General features: G+C 37.6%; 1 protein-coding gene across 1 annotated transcript in view; it reads right to left on the reverse strand.

Annotated features, from left to right (window-relative positions):
• Nucleotides 1–24656, reverse strand: part of FGD4 (FYVE, RhoGEF and PH domain containing 4) — a 35749-nt gene extending 11093 nt beyond the window's left edge. The window contains exons 1-5 of the mRNA XM_010011467.1: nt 24500–24656; nt 17370–17550; nt 13762–14248; nt 6633–6722; nt 4468–4613 (exon numbers count right to left, since the gene is read on the reverse strand). Of these exons, the coding sequence (XP_010009769.1) occupies nt 4468–4613; nt 6633–6722; nt 13762–14248; nt 17370–17461 (815 nt within the window). The 5' untranslated portion in view covers nt 17462–17550; nt 24500–24656. The remainder of the gene's footprint in view (nt 1–4467; nt 4614–6632; nt 6723–13761; nt 14249–17369; nt 17551–24499) is intronic.
• Nucleotides 24657–25167: the final 511 nt, after the last annotated feature.

Below are 25167 nucleotides of genomic sequence, written 5' to 3' on the forward strand. Positions count from 1 at the left end.
GTATCCTCTTTGATGATGTATAACCGTTATAGGTCATGTAGAGCACTAAAGAAAGAAAAGCTACCTATAATGAAAAACCTGAAAGGTTTTGTTTGCAAAACATGCCCTAATTTATTTTATTTGCAGATCCTTAAAGCTCATTATCTTCTTTTGACCATACTTAGCCCTCCAAACATCTAACCTGTGGTTTTGTTTGAGGACTAAATCCATACTGTACAGCTTCCCTTCTGTGTCTTATATAAATACATGTATTGACAACTTTTAAAAATCATTATCTAAGAAAAACTATGAAGTAGAAATAATTCCTTGGATTCCAGGTTTTTTTGTGAGAATTACAGAATCAGTAGGGTTGGAAGGGACCTCTAGAGATCATCTAGTCCTACTGATAGCATCTTCAAATAAAACAGAATAGCAAAGCAACTGATGGAAAGGCAGAGAGAAGCTGCACTCTTGATGCACACAAAGAAAGCAGATCAGCATGCAGGCATCTCTGAGAACTACAATGAGAAGCACAATTCACATTTCATTTTCAAGAACAGACTCAGAATCTCAGTGTCTCTGGATTTCTGAAAGTCTGCAATCAATGTGGTAGTGGTCTGAAGTGAAGCAACCTACTGCAATTTCTTCATCAGTTTACTTCAACACACAACTTTGCCAAGAGAAAAGCTCTGCAGAAGGGAAGTTATTCATATAGTGAATATTGCTAAGTGAATATTGCCAGGAGGAGCAAAACCTGGCCCAGATCCAGCTGCCTCTTGAGGGGGTGGGGTGTGGCAGGGAGGGATGAAGGGAGGGGAAGGCACAGAAGATACCTGTGCAAGACCTGGCAGAGTTCTGAGCTACTGATGGGTCTGGCAACTAGAGAAGGGGACAAGATATGATGGGAAGCTGGCCTCTGAAATCACCTCTGAAGGGTGACTGTTCTCTCCACCCTTAATTGGTTTGATGTATTTGTTCAACCACCCTATTTGTAAGCAGACACATACACTTTCAAAGGCAAGCTAGCAATTTAAACCAAAAACCCACTCCTTTGATTCACTAAATGTTAGTCCCCTGGGTTGTAATTTTATTACAGTGTAACAGCCTGATTTTTAACCAAAAATAAATTACAAATCATGCCAATTCCAACAGAACTGAAGGAAATGTGAATATATTTCTAAAGGTCACCAAAAAAAAACCAAAGCAAACCCACAGACATTAATGTTTTCTGATAGATTTTACACATAATTATAACATTTTACAATTTAAAAAACTTAAAGCAGAAAGTCTTTTTATCCGAAGAAACTGGCACAAAAAGAATACTTCTACTTAAAAGTTTCACAACTATTACTAGACAGACATTAAAAGCAAATGTTAGAACTTTTATAAACCAGTAAGTATAAACAGTTTAGTTTGCTATGTTTGCTCCTGGGAACCTGTGGCTCCTCATTAACACAGAGCACTGTCTTTTCACTACCCATAAAGGTTCAAAAATTCCTTACTATTTTTCATGCAAGATTCATATATGTCCAAAGACTCTGAAGCTATTACAAAACAAATTTGTCATCATTTCAGGTGAGAAAGACAAGGTCCACATCACACAAAGAGCTCTGGAAGAATAAGGAGGACAGGGGAAGTCACAGAAAGCAGAACCTTCTGAGAACAGCATCCTCCCTCTTACAAGATGAACTTATAAGTATAGACAACTAGTTCATCCCATATTCAAACACTACACACCATGAGCCAAAATATTAAATTCTACTAAGTGCCATCAGGTCCAAGACAATTACTGTTCTCTTGGATACACAGATCAGAAGAGAACTATCACCATGGATCCAAACCCAGCACCACACTGTTGCCAACAACAAAGATAGCATCATTATGTGGGTCAAGAACAGGACTTTACGTGGTAATGTAGGTACAGGAATATATAGTGTTTCTGTGTTAACAGACCACGGTGGTATTCACCTTTACATTCTAAAAACTCAAACATGGAATAGCTGACTTGTTACTCATGATTTGTAGCATCTCGTTTCAAACCATCATGGCTGCAAGAAAACTAAGGAAAGGTCTGTAAAGGTGCCTATGGAACAACTGCTTCCTCTTTCAATATAGAAGCTAACAGGCATCTAACAAAATTGGAATTTGCCATTTCAAAGCAAACCAAATCATATGAGTAGGTTGGGTTTGTAATTGCTGCAGATTCCAAAACTTTGTGTGGAAAGATTGAAATAATATCTTCACACCCCCACCCTGAGGCTATAATGCTGTGTTCTTATATTCCTCCCCACGTTTCTGCTCTCAGTCATCCTCTGGTACACAAGTCAGAGTCAGGTATTTCGTTTGATGTGGGATCACTGTTATGCTCCGTTATGCTCTTTTCATGGGAAATATGTTGCAACAAGGCTGCTTCCAGTGTTTTCAAGCCATATGTTGTAAAAGATATTTGGCTCCAGCTGTTGCCCAACTCATTCAAAATGCAGCAACCAGACAATTTCATTTCTACCCAAAAAGTTTAAATTCACACTTCCTTTTCTTCTAAGAAAGAAGAATCTGCTTCTGACCTGCTTTCCCAGTTGCAAAGTATGTATTTTTAACTTAAATTGTCAAAACAAACCCCAACTTGGGGAAAGTGTCAGAAATTTTTATTCAGCTATTTTTAATGGAAGCTAAAGAATAATAGAACAAGCATAAACCTACCAATAGAACATACTTAAGCATTTTCTATGTCTAATTGAGAGAGCTGCTGAGGAAAGTGGACTATCTGGCAGAAGCTGTTGTGCCAGACAGTTTCATAGACTGGTGATGTGGAGAGAAAGTTATCCCAGATTTTTCTTCAGCAGTGACCAGAAATAATTCTCTTCCACTGCACCCTTTCTTTTAAACTCCTCCCAAAAGCATAATGTTTTAAAGAACATTTAAACAGGCTGTCTCGGGTACATCACAGAGGCTGTTTCCAAGCAATGTGGAAAGATAACATCTGTATGATCCAGTTTATTAGTTTTGCACCAATAGCAGTGAAAGCTCATCTGGAAAAGCACTTTTCAACTCTTGAAACACAGTATTACACACACGGTATTAGTGAGCAATTTAGCATTTTGCAAATGCTTAAGATAGTGCAACCCATCTTCTGTGCTCTATAAAGAATCTAGAGCAAAATTTTAGGAGTACCTCACAAATTTCATTTCAAATACATACAGCACTGACATAATGCAGCATAAGCTGATTTTTAAACTTCATTACAATAAGTTAAACTCCACTTCTCATAAATATGCACTCTATTTTAATCTCAGCGTTCATATTCCCTAACAGATTTTTTTCAGTTGATTAGAAGAAAAGGGTAGGGTTACCTTACATGGTCATTTTGCAAGGAACATAAGTTATGGTGTCAGCCATCCTGTATTCATTATGCTTACATTTTGTTTACTTTCTTGCATGATCAGCTATACAGGGTTAATGTGTGTTTGTGAATGGTAACTATTCTAAGAATCATTATTTTAAAGGGGAAATCATCTTACAGAGTCAGGAGACACATAGTCATTGTCTAAAGGATCACTGTGTGGTTTAAGTATTTTATATATGTCACAAATACATTATTTCTCAATTTTTAGTGTGATTTTTGACAATTAAGGAGTTGTATGAAAATGTAACTGCAAATTATATACGAGCAAACACTTGAATTCCTTATAATAAATCCTAGATAACATGGAATACAGGAGCCAAACAGGTGCTAAGGTGAAACAACTGGATGAAGTAATATTTGTAGGTTTTTTCAGGTTGCTTGTTTGATGAGGTGACCCCTTTCCCAAACATGGTAGGGAACCAGCAATGGTTTGGGACTTTTTTTTTTTTCCACAGTTACATAGAGACCAAAAATACGTAGCTATATTTTAGTATCTCTAGAATCGCATATATCAAGGCTAAAGATACTAGTGTATCTCTAAATGATCATTGCAGAGTATATTTACACCTCAGCTTCTTGTTTGCTCCAAATAGAGGTCAAGAAAAGCTGGGGGGAAAATTGCCCCAAAATATACCTGACATGGATTTTTATTTCAAACAGAAAAACAAACCACAGAAAAGTAAGAATGTATCCTTTATCCTTTTTACAGAAAGTGGTAATGACAAAGGTTAGTGTGCTACAAGGGTAGCACAAAACACATTATTTATCTCAATTTTGTATTATGTGCAATGAATTTTCCAGGTAGCACGTAATTTCAGTCTGAACCCCTAATCCATCAAGGCATTTAATCATGAGTAACCTCACTGTCTTCAGTGAGCTACATGTCCTTTTTTTTGAGCAAATTATGCAAGTCCTCTACTGAGTCAGATCATAATGAGGAGTGGAAGAGCAGACGTCCTCCAACCCACAGTACTTCCTGGGCTTGGAGCACTTAATTATGAAGGTACCTTCCCTATCTCAATCCTGTGACAGAGTTTCTACAGACACAGTTTTAGTAGTATATTAACCTGTGAACTGCCTCTTACCATTCTTGCATTCTTTTCTCAAGTTCTGGAAGTAAGAATTTACTGTGGAAGGCATTTATCGATGAAATGTTAGAAAAGATTTTGTTAATGACTTCAGCTGGAAATGAACCTCTGTTGGCTTCCTCAAGGAGTCTGGAATAGAATACCTGCAATACAAAAAGAGAGCCCCAAACATATCAGCCAATTATCTTTAATTAATGGAAGATCACTTATGCACCCCTTTTATCCCAACTGAAACAAGATTAATATTTCAATAATATAGACAGGCAATGACAAACTCATTTATTGTCTTTCCCTCACCGGAAGTAAAAGCATCTCTCCTTACGCCACACTTTTTTTAACTGTGAGCCAGGAAAGCTCTACAGGCAGAGTAGATGTAAGGAAAGCCAAAGTGAAGTAGTGGTATTCTGGATTGGCTCCAGGCATTGTGTCTGTTTTAACAGCTAGATCATCTCAGCTTTCCTAGTTTTCTAGTTGTGTTTTCCATCCTTGCTTTCTTTTCAATTAGCATGATCTCTGATCACCATTAATCCAGCCACTCTCCTTGTATGCTGTATGCTCTCACCCCTTTGAAATCAAAGTAATTGCAGACTATGAGCAGTCTCCACACACCATTTAAAGCCTCAAAGGGCCCACATTCTGATTGGACTCTACTATAATCTCTTTTTTAAAAAAATATATTCTTTCTCCATCAGTGGGATCTACCTGACCAGATACAGATACAAAATCTCTAGAGACACGTGCAGCTCTTAATGTGAAAATAAAACAGTGGTTATGGGGAGCTCTGGTCCTTCTACCTCCTTCTCCTGTGTTTGAATAGACTGCATGTCCCTACAGGGGGCTTCAGGTGTTTGAGCAAAGGCTAGGGAAGAGTCCAGAGATAGGAACTTTGATCATCTCAACTGAGACGGCAGAAGTATCTTAAAAAGAAAAAAGCCATATGCTTTTACATATCCTTCAAAACATGCTTGCCATGCTACATCTCCAAGAGGACAGTTAGTTAATTTTGACAAGTTACTTTGAAGACCATAAAGGTTACACAACTTTTTAAACCAAGTTTAGAAACATAATAGTCCCTTCCAAGTCTCCTAATTTCCTCTCATTAGCAGCAGTTGAGCAGTTTCAGAACTCTGTCCAGTTAATATTTGGCAAACCGGCATAGGAGTGATACACTTACGATCACATCAAGGAAAATAATTGTACATTATCCATCAGAAAAACCCATGAATTAAGTAAACATTTTCCTTCTTTATTTTTAAACTTCTCTAAATCAAAGCTCTTTTTTTCTGTAAAACTGTGTCCTTTAAAACACACTCTATAGCCGTTCCAATGTGGATCTGCTAGGTAAATCCACTTTCATGAGGACAGTTACATACATCCCCAAGCAGTCTGAGCAATTATTCTAACAATTGAGACTTTTTACTTTCCACCAACCATTTTTGCTAGACTTACGTGTTAGACCTGAGAAATTTAAACAGCCAAGTCTGAGAAAAATGTGATGGAGTAAGACAACACAAAGCTAAGGGCATCCAGGTAAAACTGATGCATTATGTGAAGAAATAAACAAGACTTTGACAGAAAAATACTCAAAACCTACAAACATTCACATTTAAGAAATATCAATTTGATTCTACAGAGCACAACAATTCAACCCTTTCCTTGCAGAGTAATTTCTGTTCATTTCAATAGGCTTTAGTCTGAACGTATAGTGTGAAAATAGCTTAGAATAGGCATCTTCCCAGGTTCACGGGCACTAAAGAAAAACTTTGATTGGGCGGCTCAATTTTGAAAGATTTAGTAATTTGTTAGTGGGTGGGTGATTTCAGTTATATAAAATGGTACTCTTCTCCATTTCACCAGAAGCCAAGAAATGGTTATCCATCCTCTGTTGGAAGGGCTATTGATATGCACTACTACTGCTTATGGTGACATCTATACACGCGGAACATATTACATTGATATCCATAAAATCCTAATGCTTTCACGAACACTACATTTTTAAAAGAGAAACATAGGCAAAGGTATGTGGGAGGAGCAAATGACTGAAAAAGTCAGCAAAATGTGAAAAACATGCCACCTTTTATGCAATTTATATACACACTTATGCATAGCCATTCAAGTGAATTCAAGGCAAGACAATAAAAACAAATTGAAGAGAAACATACCCCATCTAGGAGGTCAAGGCGACTAACGTAGGCTTTTTCTGTTTGCAGAAGTTCACTGGCAATTTTGTGACGTTTTTGCTCATCTGTCTCCTAGAGGAAAACAAGAAGAGCTCTTAGAATACAGGAGGAAATGCAATTTATTATTTAAAAAATTGAAAAGACATATGGTTACCTCACAATCCAAAAAGCAACCAAAATTCAAGTTTCACATTTAGTAATAGATGCACCATTTTGAAAAATACAAACTTTCCAGCAGTTTAATCAAGAAATACAGAAGTCCCAGAAGGGTAAAAAAATCAGTCAAACAGCAGAGCAAAATTCGAAGCCTAAAACTTTTAATATTTCTCCATTTGTACAGGGATCTTTGCCAAAGCACCACTCAGCAGATCAGCTCATATCCTGGTAATCGAGTACCACTGACCTTTCAGAGCTGGAAGAACTGATTTGCCAAGTAAGAGGGAACAGATGGGACTAGTCGGTGTTCGCCCCCACCCCGATTTCAAAAGTTATTTGAACCGCATGTTCTTTGCATGACAGGATTATTGAAAAATACCATGCAAAATGTTCTGTGTTCATCAAAACACTCATTGCTGATTAATTGTTGACTGCAATTAGAGGGCTTCTTCGTTATGTCTTTATGGAAGTCACTTATCTTAAGGGAAGTTTTCGCTTCAAAGTCTTTCATTCCACAAAATACATTTTTGATTCTTCTGCTGAATGGAAACTTAAAATGTTCATTCAAATTTCAATATTAAACTAAATATGTTAGAATATAAAATTGTGAGTTACTGTGAGAAGTTACTGCAAAACAATGAAAACAGTCTTCTACAATATTAAAACATTAGGGAGATGCCTCAGGCTCACAAGTGACAAATTCAACAAAATAACACTTCCATTACAAGATTTTTTTCTTCCACATTTAGAAGTGTTCACATCTAACAACATCCTAGTCTTTTCCTAAGTAAACAGCAGTCTTACCACAGTGCTTATGGGAAAGTGGCAACTTACTAGACAAATCATGGAAAAGCTTCATAAAAGAATAAAGAGGAGAGCTTGAGAGAGTCATTTCTGATTTCAAACTGCACACTGCTTTCCACAAGAGTATGATAAACATTTGCAAGTACATTTATAAGGGTGGTTTTCAGAGTAGTGAATACTAAAGTACAGTCTTTTCATTAAGGACTTCAGTGGGGTTTTTTCCCCTTTTCAATATTCAGTATTTCAAATCTGAACACATTTCAGTTCTAATCTGCAGTGTTAACAGTCACACTGTTTCATGGCAAGCCTCCTCCCTAAACACAGGCTTTCAACAGTGACTTCAAAGCTGTTCATTAAATCTGTTTAAATCAGCATAGCAACCACAGTAACCTACAGAACAGCATTTAAAGTGCTGTCAAGAGACATTGCAGGGAGCTGGAGGATTAGCTATTAATGGCTACAGCATGCCGTTTAGTGCAGCCATTTACAAGCAATCTCATATGTGGAATTGAGGCACAAAACCATGGGAGCTACTGGTTCCTTGGCTCTCTGAAGCACTGCTATAGAACCAATCTGCAATTTTCAGAAGATTACTCGAACTAATTAAGAGAGGGAAAAAAATCACACATAACAGACTCAAAGCTATCACATAAAATGAGCAATTAGAAAAAAACATTTAATTCTTACTCCTAACTCAGAGAAATCCCAGTACACTCTGACCCCAGCTTTCCCATCCCTTTCAGTACCAACATTTTGCATCTTCCTAACTCTTGAACCTCAGCTTTCTCTCTACAGCAATTGTGCTACCTGACACAAGAATCTTTTATGTGGGTAAAAAATACCCACCATGGATGATGTATCTTTTAATCACAGTGGCATGTTCTTATCCCAGCATAAGAACATCCACCTACAGGGTTAAATCAGTGCAAAAATAACACAAAACTGTATTGCTACTTCTATTTTAGGGACGCCCTCAGTATCCCACTCCACCATCTCAAGATTTGCCCACATATTACATGAACTCCCAGCTGGGTTTTCTGCTCCTAGCTCCAGCCTCCTCCCAAATCATTCACCCACTTCAGCATCTCATGTAGTACCCTATCTGTAGAAAAGCACTTGGTGTCTACAAGGTCACTCCAGCTTGAAAGCAATAGGTCCCAGGCTATTTTGCTAGTAGTGGCACCCACCTCCTGTGGAGCTTTTCTTGATGGAAGTGGCAGCTGCTTGTCCTGAGCACATGGGGTGAACTGGGACCAGATGCACGGGTGGGCACACAGGTTCTGGCAGCACCATACTATGCAGTACAGCACATTTGGTGAAAAGACTCACCAATTGCTCAAAGCCAGTGCTGCAGTTGGCATGTGCACATATGTGTATATATAACATATATGCATTTATTTCCAGCTTTCAGGGAATTCATCTGCAGCCATCCCAGCTCTGCTGCAGCACATACCACACTGTGCTGCACCTTTACCGCCAGCTGCCCACCCAGCCCTCCTTGAAGCAGGCATGCAGGAGCAAGCTATGGACTCAGGGGAGGCAGACTCCAAGAAGGCGCTCAGCTTCTGCAGACCTGAATTTGGCTATTCCAAGCAGAGGAAGAAAGTCTTACAACATAATTTGGAAATAAATCCTGAATAGTATTTGTGACAGTGAGAACGACAGAGCCATTAGTTATTAGAACTGTTCAACAAAACAGCCTTGAAAAACCTTGTAGAGGTAATGGAGGAATCTTCTTAAAGAAAATAAATTAAAAAAATATGGAAAACATGAAGTTAGTATTCAGCTTTTGAGAACTTCAATGTTTCCCTAAAGAACTATTGTATCAAATCTAATAATTAACACTAAAAGGGAATTTTAATACTCAAGTTACAGGTTAAGCTTTATTTTCACAGGATACAACAATAAATCCACACTTCTCTTCACAAGTAAGATAAAATAATAGAAATTAAAGATATGGACACATTTTTTCTGAAAAGTTTTATATTTCCCTCCTATGATTTCTTTATACTTTTAGTGTATCAGTATTTATAATGGTTTCCTTGCTGTTAAAAAATACTGAGGCAAAAATTTACTACAAGGTGTATGTGGGCATATCCTCTATCACTTCGTCAAAACTTCTCGATGATTTCCAGGAATATTTCAAACTTCCATGACAATCTGTAACACATGGCAACTCAATGTATAAGCCAAAGAGAAATGGCTACTGTGCTACACAGACAATGTTCAGATTAGAGGTATATGATTTTAACTGTTTTATCAAAATATCAGAAGTGAAATAGCAGTAGGTACATCAGGCAGGGCTGTAAACTTGTATCTCTGTATGGATGCTTACAGTAAGTACTTCACCTGGGCCTAGTTATGTATTCTGTATGAAATTGCACATCCTTAGAATCATCAAATATAAAATAAAAAATGCTTCAGAAATTCCAACAAGTAATTTTTACCTAAATTGTTCTTGAACTCTGAAATGAAGAAGTAATATGGAAAATGCTGCTGAGTATGAACTGTTTGTAGCTGTGTTCACATTTCCAAACATTGCTTTTTCCATTGTCCTAAAGTTGTAAATATTATGTTAATGTAAAGCAGCCTTTACATAAACCTAAATTCCAATATAGCCATAACTCATTCAAACCAAACAGGAGCTGTCTCCGATCAAGAAAACGATACCTACCAGCGTGACAGTGATGCTGTATATGATCCAATCCTATTTAGGTACAGCCCTTGCCCCAAAAGCTTTGCAGTAATATGTTAAGCAACCCAGGGTGAGAGATGTAGAGTATGAACAAATATCATTCAATCTATGTTGTGCTTGTTTGTTTGTAATGGTGAGTTTGGTCTAAACTAACAAAGTGAGCTTTTCTTTTCTAAAACAATTCATGTCACAGCTGCTTCATGATCCAAACAAAAGTTTTCTTCCCTAAGTATTAGGAATATAAATGTAAATTTCCAGGAGAATTTAAGATTTCCTTTAACCTCCCAAGTCCTCAGTTTCTGAAATCAAGGAAAGCACTATATTTCACAAGACCCGCAATGAAAATCCTGAATGACACCATCACCTTCTGGCATATTAACTCTATACAACAGCCCATTGCACAAATGATAGATGAATTTCTTGCAGAGCAACCAAGAAAAGCAGTAAAGATCCTGGTATACCTAAAGAAGCAGCTCTTCTCAAGAGGATTTATGAATTTATATTGGGTGCTAAAGACACACAGCTTTGTTCATGTTTTACTGTTTCTAAAGATGACCATAGAATTGTAGAACCAGTAGGAAGTTGGCAAAACCTCTCAAATGTTGCAATAGTAAAAAGTTTATTGGCAGGAAATTAACTTTGCAACAAATTTCACCCAATTTGAATCAAAACTTGACCTTACCTTTAGAAATATACCACCTCTACCAGGTTTTGTGTCTGAAATACCAGAGCCCGCAACACCACCATTGAAAGAAAACATCGAGCAAGGACTCCATGAAAGATGCGCAGTGGATTCTTCTCCATCTGTGGCATGCCTGCAGTCTATATCCCTGTTTCCTACCAGTCTCACAACAAACACCAAAGCATTTGTCTCCTTGTCTTCAGTTAGCTCTAGCAGCAGATTTCTCACAAGATGTTACTCAGGAAGTTAACTGACTGGAATGTTCTTATACTATTCAGCCTCCGCATTTTCAGCAGACCAAATTTTATGACAGAAGGTGCTCCTGCTGCAAGGCAGGAAACTTTTCACTTCTAATTGTCTTTTCGCTTGTGATACTGGTGGTTTGTGATTTTCAAATTAATTCAGTAAATAAGAGAAATAAAGCATGTTCTGGTCATTTGGGGAAAATGTTTCAGAACACTGCCAAATTTAAGATGTTTCATCTCAACTTCTCCAGAACCTACAATAATCTGACTTTAGTCAGATCTACAGTGATAAGGGGGTGGGGGAAAATAGTTGTAAGAGCAACACTATTTCAAAATAAGCTTTCTTTTCCAAGTCTAAAAAGTACTTTCTTCTCTGGTTTTGCACCATTCCCCAATTTAATTAACCATTTCATGAGTGGATTTAGTTTATTCCTACTGTATATGTATGTGTTTACAGAGATACAGCACCACTTGTTTTTTCCTCTTTCCTGAATTAGGAAATATGGCATGCAAGAGACAAGATGCTTTGCATTAGTATCAAAATATATACATATATCAAATGCATAATTTAAAGTTTGTGTATGACTCATATGCATCTGCTTGTATTGCTTTTACTTAACTGTACCAACACTTGCTTCATTAAACAGGTCAGAAGAGTGCTGTTAGTCTGTGCAGTGCAACTTCAGCTGGACTGCACCCCAGTTTTAAGATTCTTTACTGAAAAAGTAGGCGCTTAGCACAATCACAGAGTGTCTAAATGCTTTTACTTCTTCCATATTCCTGCTTGGATGCACAAACAGCTTAAAGCTTTACCAAACCACTCCTGTTCCTCATCACATTCCCGTATTACAGACAGCGTGACTGCAGCTACTCAGACCTCCACAGGGCCGATTTCAAACTGTAGGTTGCATTAATCCAAACCAAATCAGTGCGATTTTGTAAAGCGTGACCCTTAGATCAGTCTGTGGTAAACACTCTCCTTCATCTCTCTAGACTAAAGGGGATGTCCTTGCATCACAAATAAGCTTGTATCTCAGGAAGTGCTGCTGTGACCCAGTTCAGTTTTACAGATTCAGCTCTCCACCACTGCTGACTTAAGAGTCTTCCTGCATGGGTTTGGATTGTTTGGGGTTTTTACCCTTCAAGCACCAGCAAACAATACATCTAGAAGCAGTCACATTACACCTCACAATTTTACCCTTGGTCAATGTAGGACAGATCACATGTTTTGGCCCCAGCAGCTCAAAGACAGATTTTGATGAGATTGCTGCCATTAGCATTTGCCCAGTTCCTTCCTGTACTTTACAACAGAACTGCCTCCCATTTCTGCTTTTTCCTGAAAATACTGCCAACCCCTTATTGCGTGACTTGGATTGAAGCTTAACATTGCTGCCCACAGAGCATTCAGCATGCCTTTATAGGCATGGAGAGGGGAAACAGGCATTACCAAACATGAAATAGAAGCATAAGAGGTATGGCAGGTTAAAGGTGCCTTGGACTGTGACCAGTCTTATTTTTAGGTGGAAATCATAGCATTCATTCATTACTGGCAAAAGCAACCCCTAAAACAGATAAGAAAACCCACACAACCCATCACCTTGTAATTTTCTAGAGTGCTTTATCCTATAATACATGAGAATTTGAGGCCCACCTTTCCCACACACAGAAGTTATCCTCAGGTGTGCAGGTATGTGACCCCTAGGTAACCAAACTCAAGGGCTTGGAGAGGTTGGTAGTTAACTGAGGGAGATGACCTCCTGCAAGCCCTGATGAGCTTTATCAGTGCTCAGCTGTTTGGCTCTCAGGTGAAGAGGAAGGTCAGAAGGGTCCAGCTCAGTACCCCCATCCCATCATGACTTACGCAGGGCACGGATGGACCAGAACTGTTAATCATGTTCACCGGCCACCAATGCTTCAGTATGAGAATACAAACTGCTTAATCAAACTTTTAGAAGTGGAAATATGCACAATTTTTCAGCAATTAATTTCTCAAGACAGATTTTCTTCCACCCACTTATTTTCCTTAATTATTTAAAACCTTCCTTACAAGTAAGCTCAAACTTATCATGATATGCGTGCTTCTTACTAACGAGGTATATCTTTATTATATTCTGAACCTTGTGTCTATCTGATACTGAACAGACTGACACTGCCTTTTCAGCTTTTACTTGACAACTGCCCTAGTTTAAGGATTCACACAGTAGTTCTGTCCTCTCACTGTAGTTTACTACACATGGAATTTTGGTTTATGAAAACCATTAACATGTCCCTTGTAGTCTGGCACAGCTGAAGCATAGTGATAAACATGTACACCTATTTCAGTTTGAGGTTTTTTTAAAAAACCTCAGATAGCTAATGGGGAAGGCAAGCAAAACTTTCATTTTCCTGTCTTTTTTTCAGAGGAAAAATAACCAAAAGATTTTCAGCTTTCTGGCTTGCTCTTGGAAACTTATTTTTTGTAAATAAAAACCTAGAGAAAATATACACAGTAGTAATACAGCAAGAACGGAAGATTCTTTTTCTTGTTACCTTTGTTTCTACAGGTTGATCTTGCTTACTGATTTCCTCAGTTGGCTCTTCCTTCATGTTAGTATTAATTTCTAGAGTTTCATTTTCAGATGGGAGCAGTGTATCACTGCTTGGAGTCCTGTAGCAGCTCTTAAGCATCTGTCCTTCACAGGCAGTTATGCTTTGCAGTGACTCTCTGGAAGTACTTTCTTTTTCCCCATTTATCAAGCTGTTGTTGATGGCATTATCTGGAACCGGGGTGGTCACAGCAGAGCCACAATCTGGTAACCTCCTGTCCTCATCTTCCATCTGGTCTTGTGCTACTACTCCATTGGCAGTGTGTATTTGTGCAACCTGAGTTTTGTCAGTATTACCATTTCCCTGTTTTGGTAGTGGGTGCTGGGCGGGGAGTTTTGGCTGAGGTGGTGGTGTTAACCCATATCTTCCTTGAGATTTAGAAATGTGGAGAACAGAGGAATCTTTCTTCAAATCACTAGGATTTAATGAGCTAAAAACAACAAACAAATAAAACATAGATTAGAGGAAAGATAAACATGGTGTTGCAGAAAATCATGGGGAGTAGGAGAGTTGCACCATATAACAAATCCTCCCAACCCCTTTTTTTCTGTGTTAATATTAGGAAGTTCAGGCTATTGAGACTTGAAATACATTATTCCATTAACACACACACAAACATGCATCTCTTACTGGAAACTCAGAGTGCCATCCATATCAATTCACTACATCCTCATGCGTCTTGAATCTCCTTTGTAAAATGGAAGGCAGTAAGATCAGCTTCATGTGACAGACAGGGGAACTGAGGCACTGAGACATGAAGCAAAGTGTTCCAGAAGATTATTGGCAGAAATGTAGAAAGACTCACAGTCTCTCAAGCCTCAGTCCAATGCTTAAATTAACAAGCAGCCTGGTTACCTAATTACCCTTTAATTACACAAAATGCATGAAAAACGTCCAAGAACATTTAGTATCCCTTTCCTTAGTTCAGCATATTACAGGAAGAGCTTTGAATTCTTATCCCATTTCTTCCACCAGTTTCCTTACTTAGCAGTGTCCTTTTATCTTACTGCATCTTTCCTGTTGCTTTTTTCCTTCCATATTTTACCTCCACTTTAAACATATTTTATCCCTGTTCATACCTTTAACCATCTCTGTCTCACATTTATTTTTGAGATTTTGAATGTTAGGCCAGTGTAAGTGGTAGCCTACTCTGTAAAAGTGCCTGCCTTCATTATAATAAAAAAAAAAAAAAAAAAACAACAAACAAAAAAAAGCCCAAAAAACAAAAACACACATACCAAAAAAAAAAATAAACCCAAACAAAAAAACCAAAAAAAAACCCCATTGGAATCAAAACAAAACCTATACATTTTTGCCTTAAGTACATTTTACAAGCCATATTCAACTTGCAAAACAGCAGCATGACTGTCCTCCAAACATATTGTTCCTCATACGGACCATTAATCTTTGAAAAGATGAAGACTGCTTATAAACTGTATGTTTACTCCTTATAGGACAGTTATGGCAAATATTATAAAACATGTCCTGCATGTCCATATTCAGAGCTCAAAAAATATCTTATGCCAGGTTCATCTGCTTCTGTCATATAAGAGAAAAAAAAAAACCAAACCTAAATCAGTTTCCCTTTACTTATGTAAAGATCATGCCTCTTAAAAAAAAGCTTAACACCAAGACTGAAAAGCATAAATTAATTCTACTGCCTGCACACAGCAAAGAGGTTTAATTAACTTTCTATCATACCTACATGCTTATGGGCTACATACAACAATGAAAATAAGTTATCATAATTGACAATCAGTTTTCAGTTCATGAAGATGCTATCTAGTCATTTGAGGACCAATTATTTAAAATGAAGTTCACCTTCACGGAAGACACATTTTGTGAGCTGCGCTCATTTTAAAAACAGGAATTGCTTCCACGGCCACAGCAGGATATTCCAGAACTCGGCATGCTAATTATGGAAGTTACTCATAAGCAGAGATGACGGAGTTGAGAAGAATTTAATCATTGGACACAGATGATTGGGTGTACTTAACAGATGATGTTCGCCAAAAACCGATTCCGCTTCCCGTAGTCCCAAAACAAAACATCCCTACTTGTAAAAGTCGACAAATAAGGAAGTTTTCCTTACTTTCTTTATCACTTCCTTTAACTGCACAATATTGAAAAGTTCCTGTACAATGCAGCAAGAATGTCAGGAGGAAGAAATGTAGTGCTCACTGGTGTAGGGCACAATGAACCTGAGAACTTTCCTTTCAGAAAGGGTAAAATTGTGTTTCTAAGGATTCTATGGTGTTAAAAACACTTGTGTGATGCTTTGGAGGAAGACTAGGGAACAAAGTGATAACAGGACTAGAGACCCGTGCTAGAAGAATTCACAGGACCTCAAGTGCTGCAGTAATTTATTTTTCCTATATTTGAGCAGCTGTCATGACAGAGTGCAATTAAGTCCCTGTTTAATGACAGAAGTTTCTTGCAGACAAAGCTCTGAGATTATTTCTGTTCCACTACACAAACGTATTTTTGCAATGCTCAGTTGCTTCTGTATAAAGAATTAAATTTCCCCCTTTTCGAGGGGAAATTCTTCAATGAAAGCCTTAACACTCTGGTTCCTCAGAATGACATGCTCTGTTACATGCATTTGTTCCCATAGGGGTCATCCCATCAGAACATCAGTATCCTGAGGAAACAAAGAAAGCCACATCCAAAACCTGCAAGGCTCAGCTGTCACCAGACTGTTTCTTGAGCTATACCTCTGTTGTGGGCTTTCTGGGAAGTCGCTCTCTTTATATAGGGCGGATATATTAGGAACTTCAGTTGCTTTTAACACTTGTCACATACAGCTAATTAAAGGCACACAAGTAACACTTTTGTGAAAGCCAAGTTCCCTGTGGCTTATGTTCCCCAAAGCTTCAAATGTTTCCTGTAAGAGGCAGTATCAAAACTCAAGAATACCAAGGTAATCCACCAAAATCACCACGTACTACAAAGCGGTTTAAAGAATGTATGCCACATCAATACAAATAACTTGTACAGTTCACCCTCTTCACATGAATGATCTGAATAGGCTGAGACACTATAAAAGAAAAAAATCTGTATTTCAGGTTTTTCTATTTGCTTCTAAAAGTAAATATTTTTTTCTGGGAAAAAAAAACCCACAAGAATTTAAATCCACTGTTTCATTCTAAATTCAACAGTTATTTCAAATCGCTGACATTTTCCAGGATGTTTTAAAAATGCCCTAAGTTAGTTCATTTGGTGTTTTTTTGTTGCTTGTTTTTTAGTGAGTTTTGTTTGGTTTGGTTTGGTTTTGGGGAGGGATTTGTTTGTTTGGTTTGTGGTTGTTTTTTTTGTTGCTTTTTAGAAAAATTAAGACTAGAATACTATCACCTTAAGAAAAAGCACACTTTGTACAGGTCAAATATACAACTGGCTCACATCATTTCAAAACACATGCAGTTTTGCCATCAACTCCTCTGGCAGCGATGGCTTTGAGCACTACCACAATACCAGTGTTCTTTCTCACAGGTTTAAGTTCCAACAATCCACACACAACAGAGTTACAAACCAATTCAAATTCTATCACATACCTGCCTCCCTCAAAACGATTGATGAGATCTGATACTTTACTGGACTTTTCCTTTGCAACACCAGAAACAGTGGTGGGAGTCTCTTCCTCCATTCTTGGTTTCTGATTTGATAAAGCTTTATGCCTAGGGGTTTGGTATGTAACAGGTGATACCTTCTGCAGATGAATTGGCTTTGGAGGCACTGCAAACAACAACAATAATCAATAATACATGAACTATGTCTTCAAACTCTCAGAACACATATGAGATTTCTGCATAGGAACATACAACAGTAGTGAAGAAAATATGGCCTTGGCTTTATTTAACCTTAAAGTTGGTTTATGAATACAGGGACTTCCTATAGGGATTTTATGCTCTGTCTGGTATCAGGCATCTTGTTACATTTCTTGGATAAAAGACGAACCATATGCTACCTTAACAAGCTAGAAAACTGAGGGGATTTTGTGCTTGTTTGGGGTTTTTTTATAGTGTACTGCAGCAAACCCATATATGGCCTCCATAAATGCAGGTTTTCTCATAAAAACCAATTAAGCATAATCAAAGGATCTAGTTGTGCTGTGGAGCTCAAGAGAGAGATTTAAATTGCTGCCCCAAAACTCTTGTGCTTTCATTCTCTACCTTCTCCCTCATGACCTCATTAATAACAGTCAGTGGAAAAGGTATTTGCCTTTGACTTTGAGCTTTCTTTACTCAATGAACCTTTGTCTATTTATACTCCTGAAAACCTGCCCCCCTGAAAATACGTCTTCTTATTCTTGTTTTTTCCCCATCCCTACCATAAGTCCTTCTAATTAGATCATTAATGATCAGCCATTGTTTAATACAGCAGTGACATAAAAGACAAGGTGACATATAAAGCAACTGAAGTCACAAGTACTGAGGATCTTTAACTTTTATCCCTTTAAGCAACTTTGCAGCATCAGTGGGCAGCAAAAGCACTTCACAGACTTGGCCTAGATGTGTTCCATTATCAGAGCAGTGCACCTTTGGCTCCATTGAAAAGAGAAACTTAATGGAAAGTTCCTTAATTCCCAAGAATACAACTCTCTTCTTTCCCACACAAACTCCCAAAACATTGTGGGGAGAAATTAAAGCGTTTGATCTGAAATTGAAAAATAAAGACTATATCTGGCCTTTAATAAAAGACAGGCATAAACTGGCAGGAGTTGGGGCTTGGCCACCTTTCCACAGGTGCCACAGTCTAGTGTGCCACAGGCTCCATCTCTCCAGTAACTACACGGACCTGCCAGGGAGCAAATGTGAAGTGAAAGAGGACAAGAATCAGCATTAGGAATCACTCTTGTGGTAGAAAAGTAAGTACTAATACAGGATACACAATAAGTGGATGTGAAAAAGTCACCCATATTCCTCACATCACTGACTCTAGTTTAGCTTACTGACCTTATCCTGGAAAACCTGCACACCACAGAAATTAGCTTAAAATCCCATCAACTGATATTTGAAAGTGCTGTTGAAAAAATTCTTGCAAATATACTATCATAGACTGTGATAAACTTGAAGGAACACATGATTAAAGGCAACTTTCCATCTCTAGCTTGCATTATATTTATAGGAGGTAACATTTCTCTGTGCTTTCAATAACCTAATTGCACGTAAGTGGGACTGTAGCAATTGCTGTGGTCTGAAAAGTACCATGTGGGACTCTCTCAAGAAATGAATGTACCACAAAAGGCTTTAGACTTCAACCATATCAACTACACTGCTGATAAATGAAATTATCAGAGGGAGAAGGAAGAGAACTACCGTAGACCAGATGCTTTTACTGTGTATATCTGTATTTTTTGTTCTATTAAGCTTGCTCTTATATTTAACATAAGCAAAAAAGCAAGTTTGGGGAAGGATGCAGTGCAGAAAGAATGACTTAAAAGAATACAATTTTCAAATAGTTACAATGCATGAAACAAGCAGAACTGCTTGAGCTTCTGTAGTAACTAAAGCCCCTTCTGAGGAGCCGCATACATTTGCTCAGCTGCAGTGCGGTGGAGCAGCTTTCCCTATATTTCCTCTTCCCAGGGAGTTCAGAGAAAATCTGGCAGAATTAGGCCAACGAGCATCAGATAATTGTCCAAGCACTGAATAGCTTGCTATGCTGACAAAGATGATGGGACAGCTGAAAAAGGCGACACAAGCAGGCTGGGGAAAGCAGGACACATAATTGAGCATGGGCACTGCCGTTCCCTCGGGGAGGAGATGGAAGGGGAAGCGGGGTGGATTTACTGACCAGCACTACACTAGCTTGTAGAAACACTTCTTGATCTTGCAATGGATTTTGTACAGCCTGCGGTCCTGTGAGTTCTCTTATTTAATGGACTCATACATCTCTTTGATTCTTTAGTACATCTCATAAAATGTTAATATCCTCACAAGGATATATTAAGATGAGTAAACTGGAGGGAATTAATGTCTACTGATAGAGCAGAAGGAATTAGTTGGAAGCTATTTTTACACTGGATCCACTGGGACAAAAATCAAATTCTAGGACATTCCGTGGAGGTGTTGCACACTTTTGCAGCTATTACTGAGAAACCCTCAGCATAGCAGCATTACAGTAGGGCAAACACAAGGAACCTCTGATCAAATTGCACAGTCCCAGTATATTGAAAATCCCTGTAATATCTTCAGAGGAGAACCACAAACCAAACAGCAACACTAACTAATGCAAGATATTTTCTTCTTTACTCTCTATGACCATCTAACAATCAACATTTCCCCTAATCAGCTGCTGCTGTAGCTACTGTAAGTTTTAGAAATAGAGCAATGGGGAAAGGGCAGTCACAAGATCAATAGAAGGAAATGAATCAGTAGTGTAAAAAAATAAAAACAAACAAACAAACAAAAAAACCCACAAAAAAAACCCCAAACCCCAACAAAACAAACCTTCCTGTAAGGTCAACCTTGTTAACAGGGATTATGGAAAAGAAATTCTATTAATTCTGCTCTCAATGTACTTCTGTAGTGCTTTGTTTTAATCAGATTATTTTTCAATGTGCACACAGCAAAGATCTTAAAGAAAAAACAGAAAAAAAAAAAAGACTGGCCCATTGTAATACCCTGCATAATACAGAGCTCTGTTTGAGTCTATAAATACTCTTGTCTCTATACTGTAGAATTTTGAGCTCATTAGGAGATATGAACTGCATACTCTGCCTAAAGAAAGCCCCTCGGTATACTCAGGTAGCTGCTACTGCATAATGCTAGTCAAAATGCTTAATCAAGATTTAAGCTGTGATGCCTAATTGTGCACTAAACTTTGTACATGTACATAAGGAAATTGGAAGTAATGCTACAAATGGCTGAAAAAGTGCAACCACTTTTGCTGACTCCAAAGCATATTAGCAAAGATCATGTATATCTTCTCTTAAAAAGTATAATGTGTTCGATCTCCCTCTACACATTTAACTCCTGCTGGTCACAAATGCTGATACACTTTGATTCAATGAAAATACACAGTTGAAAGTTCATGCAATAAGCAACTACAACTCTGCTGGCTGAGTCATGCTTCAGCACCTCCTTGCATGCTCCATCACCTTCAGGAAGATCAAATGAGCACAGCTGGATAGATACCAAAGATTTACATTAGCAAGAACAGTACAAAGTGACCTCAGCAGAAAGAGAGAAAAAGTTCTCTCCTCTTTAGGGTGTACATTTCCACACTGTTTTTTTATCACATCAGAACAAGTATCTTCCAATAACATATTAAGAAAGACCAACAATGATCGGATGTGCTTTATTCATTCTTCTTCTCCTGAGAGATAACATTTGGGATTTAGCAGTTTTGTTGATAAGAAAGGAATTGTTACAGTTTTCTTAAAGTACCAGTGAGACTGGAGAAATCTAGCTAGAAATAGCTCTTCGTTTTAGCTCAATTCACCTTTAATTGTAGAAGTTTCATTTGCCAAACAAGTACAGTCTACATCCCAGACCTTTAAAAGGCATTTCAAGTTTTCTGGACACAGGCCATTGAATACCTTTGAGACCACAGGCTGTGTTATAATTGAGAAAGAAGAACGGGACTGATGTTACATAGTAGATAGTCAGTTACAAATGACTGCTGAAGTCTGCATGTTGAATGCTTTGTGTCTGTACCACTTCCCAGTAGCACAAACCAGGCCATCTTCTGAAGTGGAAAATTATTTCCAACCCAAACAAAAATGTTTCTTCAGCCTCAGCAGGAGATTCACAAGTACTCCTAAGCGCTCATTAGGAAAATTTAAATGAGCAACTGACACGCAGTCTTGAACTGACAATACACTTCACTGCTTTGAAGAAGTGTTGACATTTCAACGTATTTTCCATCCTACAATAAAAATGCCTGGAACACACAACAGTTTCAGTGTCTAGTATTTAGTAATTGGGCATCATATAAAACTCATGCAGGAGTTTGAAAGAGCAGGGAATAGAAAAAACTAGGAAAAAAACCTAGTTAATTTGTAGATGTCCTCTACATGCATTCTGCTATTGCTAGGTTAAGATTGTTGCCCATGTATTTGCAGTTAAGGGCAAATTCAAAACTACCTAACAATTTGCTTCATCTGTTGTGCATCATATTTGCTTTGGAACTCAGTAGTATATTTTGCTGTTTCCACTTACTACCTCCAGTCAGGATTAGTTCACTTTATCAGAGAATGGACTACATTGATGAAAAGGTGAAGCAGCTGTTTCACAGCTGGTACAGACTGCAGCTGCTTTTCTTCACAGTCCTGGTATCTTTGCTTAACATCCTTGTTGACCTTCAGTCAGTTTCAGGATTTGTCCCAAATTTACATGTATCAAACTGCATTCAACACATAAATCTGACATATGAATTGCTAAATTATTAGTGAAAGGAATTATTGTGGAACATATATTGCTCTTTTACTATGTATCACACAGCTAGTTATTTTGCTCCTTGAAATGCTAGGGGAAAACCAAGAAAATTAACAGAAAGAATTTTGTATTGGATTCTGTGCAGAAAGTTATTCACTTGATCTAGATACCCTACATGACCTGTTTCCAAATATTAAAACTACTTCTCAGAGGCCAAGTACAGACAACAGGTTCAGAGCCCAGGGTTCACTTCAAGTGCAAAATTTTGGACATTTTTCCTCTATAGTAAAGCTTTATTTTCTCTATTAAAGCTGAGTTTACTAAAAATAGCTGTACCTCACTTGTAACACAACCTCAAAGTCATCTTTATTTTTCTCATTTTGATTACATACGTTCTGGTAGGTCAGACAAAGGTCATTTTGCAGTTAGTTCAACAACCAAATATACTGTCATTACAATTCAGGTCTGTCATCTTGTTTCCTCTCACTATGAAAGGACACTTAGTTACTTGCATGATTAGAACAACCAGTTGGAAAAACACTTTCTGCTACTATAAACCAAAAATGTTTCTGCACCTTTAGATGAAAAGCTCTTACACCAATAAACTAGAACAATTTCATTTGCTTGGATTGTCTGGATTCCTAAATGCCTATCTCATTCATTTTGTTTTGTTTTGCTTCAACTAAATAGAAAGGCCAAAAATATGTACTGTATAACTTCAGTATGATGCACATATTTAATAGAAATAAATGGAGAAAGACATAGGCCCATCAACAAAGCAGACACAAAATACTATTTACAACAGTATTATTGAATATAATCTACACAGCTGCATTTCTTAGACTACAACACTGGCAATGCCACGTTTCATAGCAAGCAATGTTGACAAACACAGAAGTCATGGCTTGGAAAGCATAACAACAGCTGTGTAACTACTTGAATGAATAGGGTTCAGTAATATCCAACTCCTAATTTATCTAACAGCTAATATTTATAATAAGTGGGCTGGCGTTGTTTTTGAAAGGCTTAAAATCTTTTTATTGAGTGTCCATTTCTGTTTATCCATTAACAGATTCCTAAAATATTTTTCTTAGAAAGAATACATGCTCTCTTGTTAACTTAGCTGCAGAGAACACACTTCAGAGACCTAGAAACTGGTGCAGAAAGACTATTCAGATAAGTAATGTTTACATATGACTGATAAAAACATCTTAGTTTAGTGAGCAATAGTGAAAAAAGTTCTATAAAAACAAACAACACAAAACCTACAGCTTTGGTTTGCTCTCTAAGTAAACAAAACTTTCTTGACACCCCAATAAATTTATTCCCTCCTTAACTCTAAAATGGCCTAATGCAAAATTCTTCAAGATATTTTTCCATTAAGTGATACACAGATTGTTTAATCTATTACATGATAACTCTACATGACTCCAGCTTCCTACATGATTTAAACATAATCTAGTTTTCTATAAGTAATTCTAGTTTCTGCCATATCAGTCACATCCAGTTCACTGAGCAGGATCATAGTCTTGCTCTTTTTTTAACTTTTGAGAAGAGTGAAATTCCTATTGCATGTCACACCTGAAAGATATCAGTCCTTTCAATTCTTTCAATTCAAGATTTCCAGAACATACTGACTTTGTTGTGATCAGCCTCAGCAGAATCATCAATATTACTGAGAAGACCAAATAAAAAATTATTTTAGATTTAGATATCTAAAGTCAAGATGTAGGTGGACCTATTCAGCTTTTAAAAGTGAAGATGCCATTTATGGACAGAAAGAAGGGAAATCTCTTTCTATTCTGCAGATATTATTGGTCAGCTTTTACAGCACAAACACAAAGCTCACATACACCCAGCAGAATGGCCCTTCTTGAGCTCCAGTAGAACCCCAAAGGTCCTGAATATCCTCACCACCACCACCAGCAGCCTGCCAAACACTCCCATTCGAAGATAGTACCAAAACCTTTCGGCTCACATACAGTAATCCTTTCAAAAGATAAGCCCTGGCAACAGTTTAATACAAGCAAGCGGTCTGCACATGTTCTCCCATCTCTACCTGCTAGACCTATGTGCTTGTAACACATTAGTAAGTTCAACCTTCCTTCTGAGAACCTTTTTCATCAAAATGTTACCAGAAATTACAGATTCATAAAGCATTTATGGAACATCTATATTTCATTGGCAAGCTTTTACCCCACTATTTTCTTTCTGAAAAATACAGTTCTTTCAAGGTGCTCTATTTCTCTTAAAGTCTGAGATGAAGAATACCTTCCCTAACAAAAATATTTGAACCTACTTACCTTGTGGCTTTGGATTTGAAGCTGAACGTGGGTGCTGCCTGACTGGCACACTTCCATTTATTCCCTGAGGTGCTTCATTGTGCACATTCTGCTCAACTGGCCTGGTTGTGCCACCCGCTGTATAGGGTCTAGATAATATTAGAGACTTTGGACAGATGCTGCTGCCTGAAAAACAAATTTATACAAAAACCGTAAGAGTTAGAAACAGGTTTAAATATAAGGTAGAATGACTATAAACCCATTTATTAAGTGCTCACGTTTTTCTACAGAGAAAATTAGAATACTCATCTTTCCTTTAAGAGTGTCTCATCCTAAAAACATGCTTTGCCTTTCACCACAATTTGTTATCTTGTTTAAACCTTGAAGAGCTGGATATAAAAGATGACTTCCACCATGACTAACCTAAGCTTTTCTATAGAAAGATTACAATATCTAATAGACTTTTCCCCATTTGAATTGTCAATGTGCTTGCTCAACAGAACTACAGAAAAATCAGCATTTTTGTTCAGTAATTCTATTTCTGTAGTAAGTGTTCACAAAATGCTATACATTCAGAAAGTTTATTTTATTACAGAAGGTAGCATCCAAAAATTAGCTAAACGTATTGCAACTTTTTTGTAGGAAAGGGCTTCTGAGTGTTTAAAAAAAAAAAAAAAATAGGAGCAAAG

The sequence above is a fragment of the Nestor notabilis genome, unplaced genomic scaffold, assembly GCF_000696875.1.
Source record: "Nestor notabilis isolate BGI_N333 unplaced genomic scaffold, ASM69687v1 scaffold1093, whole genome shotgun sequence".
In the NCBI taxonomy this organism is placed as follows: Eukaryota; Metazoa; Chordata; class Aves; order Psittaciformes; family Psittacidae; genus Nestor; species Nestor notabilis.